Raw genomic sequence first — 10,705 nt, 5'->3', positions numbered from 1 at the left:
CTGGGATTGAGCAGCGATTACAGTGGAAAGACAAAGTCTCCCTAGACTTCGTCCCTGAGTTTGGCCATCTCTTCCCTTACGTTGGCTCGTTAAACTCTTTAGAGACTCAACAGTAGCTGTTGCTGGGCCTTTCATTTAATTATCGTTAATTATTACCTTCTGATGTCCACCATAAATATGCATACCTAGAGCTCTCCCATTTGACTATCAAGTAACTGCATATTGAGACTATATCATAATCTTCGTTTTGATTGTAAACAGGCTGATCCTTCATGGCATTAGCAAACGGAGCCCTCAAGTGGCAGCCGGTAAAGAGCCACACAGGCAAACCAGGAGTTAAATTGTAGTTTTACACAGAGGGACTGATTCCTACCCGTGAGGTTCCACTGATACTCTCTCAGACTTCTCTTACCTCAAAGGTGCCCTCCGTGATTTCAAAATGTCTGACAGGCTCCAAACCAAGGCATCAGATACAGGAACAAAGGGACTGAAGATAAATATTGCTACACCTATTGTCAAGGTGTGGACACTGAGGCATGAAGCCACTGACAAGCAGACAGACTCACAGACACAAAGGTGCTTTTTCTTTTTCCCCCAGAAAACTTGGCAGATTTAATTAAGGGCTAAGCTACTTTATTCTTAAGCTAGTTTACTATGGTTATTCCGCTTCCTCAGTACTTTTTTTTGTCACTGGGAAGAGTTATGCTCTGAGCTCTGAGATCTGAAATCGCCAAGTTAAATAAATAAACAAAACGTAGACTTTTTTTTTTTTTTTTTGGTTGCTTATAACTTTCTTCAGATAAGAGGAAGCAGAGAGATTTCAAATACACTTAGGTTTTTATTTTTTCTCATAAATATGATACATAAACACAAAACATTTTACATGCGGTTTGGAAAAGCAGTGGAGAAAAGTTGAAAGGGTCCAAGCACTAAAATACGGTGTTTAAAGGAGCCACGCTAATTTCCACAAGCTGAACGCAACAGGCTGCACATGAGTTGTTGGATTTCTACCTTGTACTTCATAAATATGTGTAAGAACGTTAACCCATAAGACAAATGTACGTAAACTCAGAAAAGAAATTTACAAAAAGATGCTTAGTACAGGAAATCGCTAATCACTGTACTGTGGGGCAGCCAGTGGGAAGTCCTTCTAGAGCAGTGGTTCTCAACCTTCCGAGATCCTTTAAAACTCTCATGCTATGCTGTTCCCCAACCATAAAATTATTTTATTGCTACTTCATATCTGTAATTTTGCTATTGTTACGGGTTGTAAGGGTTGTAATGCAATATCTAAAGTGTGGGACATCTGATATGCATCCCCCGTGAAAGGGCCATTTGACCCCCACATGGGTGGTGACACACAGGTTGAGAAACCGCCTGCAAAGATGGTCATCATTGGGAGAGGTTTTACCTTCTCCCCCACCTCCACCCCAGTTTTAGTTTTGCATTTCGGTCTCTGACTGGCAATGTTAATCAAGGCAAACACCCTCAGTTTACATTTTGGAAAAGTGGGAGGATGAGAGACTGCTGTTCAGAGAAGGAGGTGTAAAATGTGCAATCAAGACATGCTGGCACTCCTCCGTGATGCCAAGCTGCCACGGTCTTCCTTTGGAATCACCCACAGGCAGCGTTTTAAGGAAACATTGCTTCCTGTGCCCAGGGTTAAGGCAGTAGGTTCTGAAGCTTAGCAATAGACTCACGTACCCTTGAAAGCACAGGTAACACATAAACATATGCTAAACACCGACTTTAGGATATTTAGAAAATCATCTAAGTAATGTCCCTTAAGTTTGCATGGTTCTTCCTGTCATTATAAAGGAAACAATGCCAGCAGCAACAGGTGTGTTAACCATGGAGCCATATAGGCCTTACTGCCATGGCACTGGCATGATTGGTAATTTTTGACCATACTCAATGTTTGCCCAGTGAACACAGAACTGAAGGGCTCCCTCTGGCTTCCCCAGTTTGAGAGTTCTCAGTAGGTTTGAGGTGGTGTGCTTTGCCTTGGAATCTTGCTGGGAAGTTGGGGTCCTCTTACCTGGTAATAGCACCCACCAGCTACCATCAGATAGGCAGGCGTTAGGCTTCACCATGATTGTGACATTCTTTAATATGCACAGTAGGAAGCCAAGTCGGGAGAACCATGTTCGCTGTGTTCGTGTGTAACTTGTTCAGTTTAGGAAATGACAATAGAAGTCTCCCCGTGATTGTCTCTCCCATTCATGTAAAGCAGAAGAAAGAGATGTTCATGGGTTTCTGTTTTCCTTTAACCCTTCAGATTTATGAGGAATCCAAGATGAACTTGGAGCAGGAGAGGCCGTTTGTCTGCAGTGCCCCAGGCTGCTCCCAGGTGAGTGTGCGGGTCCTCTGTAGGAAATGCTTCTCCCGTCCCCTGGGAAGGTGTTTCCCATTGGGCCACCATAACCACTGGGTTTTCTTTCCTCACTGAACTGCTTTTAGACTCTCCCAAATCATTGACACCACAATTCTCAACTTCACTACTGTTAGATTACACTTTAGAGTTTGAAATACTTCCCTTTCACCCTGAAACACAGCGGTGTTGACATCCTTATGAGTAACTTCCTCCGGAAGCAAGCCAGACACGTCCTACCCACCATTTCCGCTGGGCTGTCATTGAGAAAGGGGAAGGTGGTGTGCACTTCGCAGCAGCCAGTGGGTGCTTTTTATGTCTCATAGTCATGGGTTGGATTCTCACTCCTCTCTGAGAAGTAGACCCCTATGACTACTCTTGAACCATAGTCACTAGACATAGACGTTTTAAGAAGAATGGATATCTTGGCTTGCAGGATCGAATCTTGGGGGTCTCTTCTTAGTCTCTTCATAGAGGGCAGGAACCTAGCATTCAGCTAACTCTCTTGTTATCACTGCTGCTGCTAAATCTGTCATATTAGCATCTCTGTCTATTAAGTGGAAATTATTGTTTTGTGCTTTATTTTTAAACTTGAAGGTGGTATTTTTGCTCCTGACTCGGGAGTCTATCTTTTGGTAATGTCATGTTCTAGGGATCCAGATATATAGAAATGGTTTTCACGTATTTCCAAGTCTGAGAAGAAGCATTTTGCTAATGTAGAAGATTGTACTCATCTCATAATGTTCATATACCTTCCAGGAAGGCAAGGCCCAGCCCCATTAGTTTTTGTAACAGGATTGGCTGTCCAATGTGGGGCAATGCCTAGGGGTCTAAGGCAAGTCAGAGGAGTATCCTCATTATAAATTCCCAGAGTCTGTGGAGGATTCTGGGAGAATCTGAAGGGGTGATTTTGGAAGAACACAGTCCCAGAAACACAAAACATCATTGCTGGTGTCAGCTGCTGAGCAGACAGGGTAGGATTTTCATCAGAGGATTTTGTGCCATTGTTTCTTTCTAACTTGTAAACAAGAAAACTAGTAGAAAAAAATTTTTGGAGCAAACAGGTTTCCAAAGCCATTGTGAAGAAGGAAATACTGGGGGACTCTGGATAGGTTGATAAGTAACTGGGAAAATCCCTGTAGATAAAGACTTTCTATGGCAAATCTGGAATATCTCCTTACTAAGTTAAAACCTGGTCCCTAAGTAAAACAAAACACCCTTCAGTTTCTTTAAAGAGAAGCCTCCTTGTCTAAAGGAACCCAGATGATTGGATGGATTTGCTTTGCTTGACTATGGTAATAGACATTAAGTTTTATTGATTACAACTAATCTATACCCTTACTCGTCACTTAGCTGTGAGTATCTAGGCATTCTAGCGGCCCCATAAAAGCCACACTGCTCTAAACATACATATCTGGTCTGGGCGTCATATATATGATGAAACTACCAGTTAACTAGTTGACTGCATTTTTTTCATAAAGAAACAACAGATCACAATGGGGATCTGACTTTACTTGGGGGAGGGAAATAAAGTTTCTCTATGGAACAGGACCCCTAGAGATCCAGCAAAATAAAAGGAGGGGTCAGGCTAGGCTGGGATTTCCAGCTATGTCTAGTGTTGAAATACTAGCAGAGTAGAGCATCTGGACATATGTGAAATTCACATCAGTCAGATGGGAGAGAGATATCAACGCATAAGTATTGATCTGTATGGCATATACTGTCCCAAGCTTAGCATCACCAACATCAAAGGCCAAGAAGCTCTTTGGTGTGGGCACTATCTTGTGTATTATTAAAATGCTTTGGCAACATTCCTGTCTTAACCTATCAGACACCAATAGCACACCGCAGCTGTGACAACCAAAACATCCTCAGAGTTTGCCAGATGTCCTCTAGGATCAAAAGTGCTCCCAGTTGACAATGCCTGTGGTTTTGTTCGGGTTATTGCCTTGATTTTGATTTTACTTTCATTTCTTGCACTCCTTTGTTCTGGATCCCCAACTTCTAACTGATACTCTTCTGCTCTGTTCTACACGTGGCTCTACGCTGTACTTCCCTCACTGGAGTCAGGCAAGATATAAACAGGCCAATGCCATAGTCATGTAGTCACTGGTGTCCTGTGCTGTTGGAGCCGGGATAGTTGGAGGATGGAGCAAGGGCTGTTGGGTTTGGCAGCTAGGTGCTCGAAGGAGACATGGGAGAAAGCAGAGGGTGGAGGCCTGACAGAAAGGGATTAATGAGTGAGTGGGTGGCGGGTGGCAAGGGATCTGGAGTGGTGGCACAGAGGAGCCTTTCAGGAGCAGGAGGCAGTGCCAGGAAGCAGAGTGATCCAGCGGCAGGCTGTGACGGAGGCAGCTGAAGGGTAGCCAGGGTGAACTTAGTCAAGATGGAGACACCGATGAGTAGGCAGCAGAGAACAGGGGAGCGTGAAGAAATAGTGCCAAGAAGATAGAGGGTAAAGAACACCCTGTGGGGGCAGTGGGCACCTCAGCTTACTTAAGCCTAGAAGGGATGGAGGGAGACTCTGCCAAGTCATATTCGAAGTCTGAGGGAATTGAGTGTAGTTGACTTTGGGGTTTAAGTATGTATTATGTGTGGCTCTGGGGATTTGAACCCAGGAACTTCCACATCCCAGGCAAGTACTGCATCACTGAATGTACCCTTACCACCCAGTTCTTGAATAGGCCCCATTTTGAATGACCTTCAATATGTTGTTGAAGAAGCAAGCCAAGGCGTTGCTTTAATGAGGCTAAGTGGACCGTGGAAAATGTTAGATACATGTGAGAAGTTAAGATTCAAGTAACCTCTCTGTTTTAAGGGGCAATTCCTAGACACACCCACCCACCCCTAGATGCTGCGATGACGCATCTATAAGTCAGTGTGACCTTTAGGTGGAAGTGTTTCCTTTTTCTTGACAAGCATTGTAAAACTCTGCTCATTTGTTAGTGGGACGAAGACGTAGGCATCCACTGGTCATCCTGAGTGTCATCGCTCGCGGAATATTAGTAACTCACAGTCTAATCAGCTTATATGTGTGACGTAGGTGACTGTAACTCAGCATTTGTCCCAGTGCCATCCTATAATCTGGGGACATGCAAGGAAACGATTAGGGCACCTCGAAGATAAATAAACAGGATTGTTAGGCTGGGAGGAGTTGATGGAAAGGCTCCTTTGCTCCGCTTTCTCTTCCTGGAAACTTTCCTCCAGTGGGCATGGCCTCTCACACCTGGAAGGTCATCTCAGACTTAATCTTTAAACACAAACTCTATCTCCAATGACACACGGACCACACATGCTCTTAGAGCCTAGTGTTCCCACTCTTCCTCTGTCCTCTGGGTGGGTTCTTATGTTCATGTCTCATGTCTGTTCTGTGCTATGTGTTTATCTCATTGATTAACAGTATGTGATTACTCGTCTTATTCAGGAGGCAACTTTAGGCACTATGCAGTGTTACGGCCGTGTACAGGCTAAGCGACGGGATTCTGAGCTCCTGGCTAGCCGGGGTTAGGTAGTTAGGTAGTGAGCCTTTGTGTAATAACAACAAAGAAAAAGACAAAAAGAAAACCTGCTTAAATATCTCATCCTGGTTATTGCGGTTCACTATAGTCTGGAGAGCAAACTCGGTGGTCAGGAGCAGGTAATGATGTCACAAAGGACCCAAGTTGGGGTCTTAATACCTGTTTTAGTTGGCACACCACCATTTGTAATTAAAAGGGTATCTGACGTCCTTTTCTGGCATCTGTGGGCACCTGCACTCACATGCTGTACATAATTCTCTCTCTCTCTCTCTCTCTCTCTCTCTCTCTCTCTCTCTCTTTCTCTCTCTCTCTCTCACACACACACACACTCATGTACACACTCATACACACACACAATTAAAAAGAAATTATTTTTTTAAAAAAAGAAAACCAGAGTATTAAAAAGCTGGAGAGATATTTCAGGAGTAGGAGCATTGACTAAGAGGCCTGGGTCAGTTTCTAGCACCCATGACAGCTAAGAACTATCTGTAACTCCACTTCTGGGAGATGAGATGCCCTCTAGCCTCTATGGATTCTAGGCACACACATGTCACACTGACACACACGCAGGCAAAACACTTATGCACATAGAATAAAATAAGTTTTTAAAGAGGTTTATTTGTACTAACTGAAATATAGTACTGGGTTGTTTATATTACATTAACTCTTCTAACTCATTTGTACTACTGTTAAATATTTGGTGTTAAGAAAATCAAGAAAATAAATAATACGGGAACAAGAAAACCTGAAATTATATGAAGCAAAGCTCTGGATAAGCAGAAGTCGGTGTAAGTGGCACTGTTTGCAAACTCTCAGTATGCGCTGCAAGCATCCAGTAAATAATGGCTTCTGGAAGCTTTCAGAGGCTTCAGCCTAGTGGAGTCCCAGTTGACCACAAATTTATTCTCTATACAAAAAAGAAATAACAAAAAACTTCAACCATGGTGTACAAGGTAGAAGATATTCATTCTGACCATACTGAGTTCTAGAAGTTTCTTTTCAAGTTATCAAAGACTCAGAGACGTTCATCAGAATATATTGTTTTCCTGTTATCTATGTGACTTTAATAATCAATGTTCAGCTCACTGTGTTCAGTGAGTGTGTAATGAAAGTGTGTTCAGTTCAGTCATTACAAGCGTCCAATCTGAGCCAGGTCAGGCTACAGTCTGTTCAGCAACAAATTGCAGCCAAACCACAAAGCTTATTGCTGTTGCTGATGGATACATTTCTGTGGTAGAATTTTAGGAAATTCTTTCTTCTCCTTTAGAGTTCAGCATAACCCTTGAGAGATTTCAGGGGATTGTAGGGGCCACTATTTCTGGTGTGAGTCACCTAGCTGTACCGTGAATTCAGCAAGGGAGGGGACAGAGTTTTTACAGCAGTGAGCAGACACTTACCTCTGGGTGGCAGGGTCATTTTGGCTTATGATGCAATGGACAGAGTCGCCACATGGCTTTATTCAACACAAGAGAGCCAGAAATGGCCAAAATTAATCGGAAGCAACCTTTTGACAACCCTAACATCATTCCCTGAAAATTTCAGATGCTTACATACTGACCATAGTGTGCAGAATATAGAACACCACACACAATTTGTCACGGCACTGTGAATGTACAATTAACGTAAAGCAGATAATGTGGGGACTAGGCTCTCATAAACAGAAAACATACCGTAAAGGCATCATGCCGTACATTAGCAGATATATTTAAAAAATTAAGCATGGCACGGAATTCATTCCCAAAGTCTGACATAAATCAAAATTCTTCCGATGTCATGCATTTCCCTTATTTTTGGTTGATCTGTAGATGATGACTAGCATACTTATCATGCCTCTCAATTTTATACTAGTATGTAAAGCAGTGGCTATTAAAGCAGGTTTGGCATGTCCGCAGTGCTGCCCGGATATCCATCCATTGTGCTGGACTTTATAATCTACCACCATATCAGGACCATGAGATGCGTTCCTTTCAACTCTGCTGTCTTTTCCTAAGAGGCTTCCTAACAGAGGCGGACACCAGGGCACAGTGTGTCTTTGTAGTGTGTACTTTTCAGTACGTTCAACGGGGCCTTTGGCATTTTCTGTTTCATTATTTAACGAAAGGCAAGACGGGAGTTCCCAGTCTTTGAATTTGAAAGGCTCTCTCCCCACTCCCACCCCCCGGCAACCAGACGGACATCTCTAGTTCTCAAGAAACACATAGACTCTGTGGTTGTCTGATCAGTCAGGGCTTATGCAAGAAGCAGAGGGGTTTGGGAAACTTCTGGGGGGAGGTGTGAAGAACTGTGGACTGACTAGAAGCTGGGAGCACTTGTCAGTAGTCCTTGGTCACATAGGCAAGCCTTCTGGCACACCAATGGACATAATAATATACATATTTGTGTATAGTTGGGAGGAATCCCCTCCCCCACCCAGCACCCGACTATAAATCAGCATGGGACTTTATTTAAGCATGCGATAACATTCTTTACAGAGCTGGTTTTTTTTTTTTTTTTTTGATTGTCTGCCTTGTTTTTGACGTTGAATGACTTTTCCTCTTTGATGTCAAGAATGTGTTGCAAACTGAAGGTCTCCTGTTCCTCTCTCCATTTACTTGACAGCGTTTCCCAACAGAGGACCATCTGATGATTCATAGGCACAAGCATGAGATGACTTTGAAGTTTCCTTCCATAAAAACAGACACTATGCTATCAGGTAAGAGAGCATGGGGCAGGACGGTTTGGAGCATCACAACTCCAAATCTTTCTGCCCCTACTGCCTTAGTACTGGGATTCTAGCATGGCTTTCCATACCTGACGTAACTTCTCATTTCTATATGTCGCATTAAACTTGGCTCCATGTTGTTTCCAAAGTTATACCTTAGCCGCACAGGTGACAGTGTGCCCTGAAGTTCTGCAGTTACACGGATTAATCGTTTTCCTGCCTTTGTTGATATCATGTGAACATGGCTAAAATCAAGGCTCGGTCATGATACATAATTAAGACCAAGCTAATACTTAAATCTAATTAATTATTAATTAAACCGAATTGATATTGTAGGGAGCCAGTGCCATCAGCCTTAGGAGCACCGAGGATGCTAAGGGAATGCTTCCTTAAGAAATGACACTTGTCTCTTAAGTGGGCAATTAAATGAGATTATGCATAGAAACATGCTCAGTGAATGGGAGCAAAATGAATAATTTTTAGTCCATCAACTAATCTCTACTTTTTCCTGTCTTAAAGGGGAATTAGAAAAGTAAAGGTAGAGGGATGGGGAACTTGAAAGCTAATCTGAACTCTGTCTTGGCCATATGACATTGAACAAATAATTGAGCCTTTTTGAGTCTCAGTTTCTGCCTCCATCGAATGGGAATGATTGTATCTCTGCAGCATATTTCACTAACCGGATATGAGGGGCCAATGGAAGGAGGCCCAAGTGTTTTATGGACCCGATCAAGATGACCAGGTCATTGCCTTCTCACATGAACTATTTGACTCATACCCCTATCTCCCTGATATTCAGGAGCAGATGACACCCCTATGCCCAAATTTTGATAGACATCAGAAGAGATACCTGCAGGTCATATGATCTCATATTTTTATTGCATTTAAAACTTCTAGGGAATTTTTTCCCATTATTACTAAATCTTACATAAATTGCCAGTCTATTACCATGAAGCATGCAAAATATTAGAGCAGCTATCTTGGAATCACCAAACAATTTGATGCTTATGGCCCGGCCGCCACCCTCTGAGTCTGGCTGGGCCAGGTTAGACAGTGAGCAGTGTATTTGAGCCACTACAGATTCACAAGGCACTAGAGAGGTCTGATTATGGGACCAGTGCCCTGAGCTCAAGAGAACAGTTCAACAGGGACCTCTGCACTTTTCTCTGCCACTGCCCACCTCCACCCTCCACTCTCTGCCCTTGTCTCTTCTTTTGAATAAATAAACTACTATTCAGAGACTAATTCATCTTTTTGTGAGTTTAAAGAGGTGCAAAACATCCCATGTGAAGGTGATGGGAAGCCCAGATGGTTCCATCTTATGTCCTATGTCACTTCCTGGTCTGCCAAGGTGCAGATTGTGTAAATTTTGTGTTTCAGAAGTGACCATGAGTGCCCACACAGCCAATATTCAAAACCAATTCCCGATATTTAAATCTATGGACCATTCCTTTAATTTCCAAACTGGATTCCTAGGATATGTTGCCTCTTAGAGCAAGAGGAGTATTCCAGAGAAGTGAGTGTGTAGGATCTGGGGCTCCGGTAGCAAGCAGCGGTATAGGCAGTGCCTTCCAGGCAGGCGAGCCTGGCTCCACAAAGAGTCTCATCTGAACGTCTGTATAGCAGCAGCCAGAAACCTGTGACCACATGAACAAGACATGAGGCCCTATTGTCTCTGCTGCCTAAAACAGGTTTCTGATTAATCTCCTGCAGCCTGCCCATTGTTTCTCCTGGACCTTTGTTAGTTTGTGGCCCTTACTACAAATCCTGAGCAGGGCCAGGTGAAAAGCAATTGAGGGTGTATAAACCAATTTTATCATTTGAAATTTATCATGTAAAATGAAGAAAGTGAGAAACACAAAGAAGACAGCAGGGCCAAGACAACAGTGCATCCTATCTGCTTCGTCCTGTTTGTGCTGAAGTTAATATGAAATGGTTTCATATTCCAGGAAAGTGCTTGATTTCAAGGCATGTTTCTCACTTCATATACTCAGAGTTCCTCGGGGCTTTCTGGAATAGAGAGCTGTCCAGTCCAGATACAATGTTTTCATATCTAGAAAGTTAATTCTGGCTGTGTGTTGCATTCCAGGGCTGTCCACACTGAATTGAATCAGC

The 10,705-nt window shown here is 43.1% G+C and overlaps 1 protein-coding gene across 1 annotated transcript in view; it reads left to right on the top strand.

Annotated features, from left to right (window-relative positions):
• Window positions 1-2,281: 2,281 nt before the first annotated feature.
• CREB5 (cAMP responsive element binding protein 5) overlaps window positions 2,282-10,705 on the top strand; it is a gene marked incomplete at its 5' end in the record, with an annotated part of 300,431 nt that continues 292,007 nt past the window's right edge. The window contains 2 exons of the mRNA XM_080932578.1: window positions 2,282-2,350; window positions 8,488-8,581. Coding sequence (XP_080788704.1) covers window positions 2,297-2,350; window positions 8,488-8,581 — 148 coding nt within the window. The remainder of the gene's footprint in view (window positions 2,351-8,487; window positions 8,582-10,705) is intronic.

This window comes from Micromys minutus (genome assembly GCF_963924665.1).
Source record: "Micromys minutus genome assembly, chromosome: 18".
Taxonomy (NCBI): domain Eukaryota; kingdom Metazoa; phylum Chordata; class Mammalia; order Rodentia; family Muridae; genus Micromys; species Micromys minutus.
Note: the sequence above shows the minus strand (reverse complement) of the source record. Positions and strands in the feature narration are given on the sequence as shown.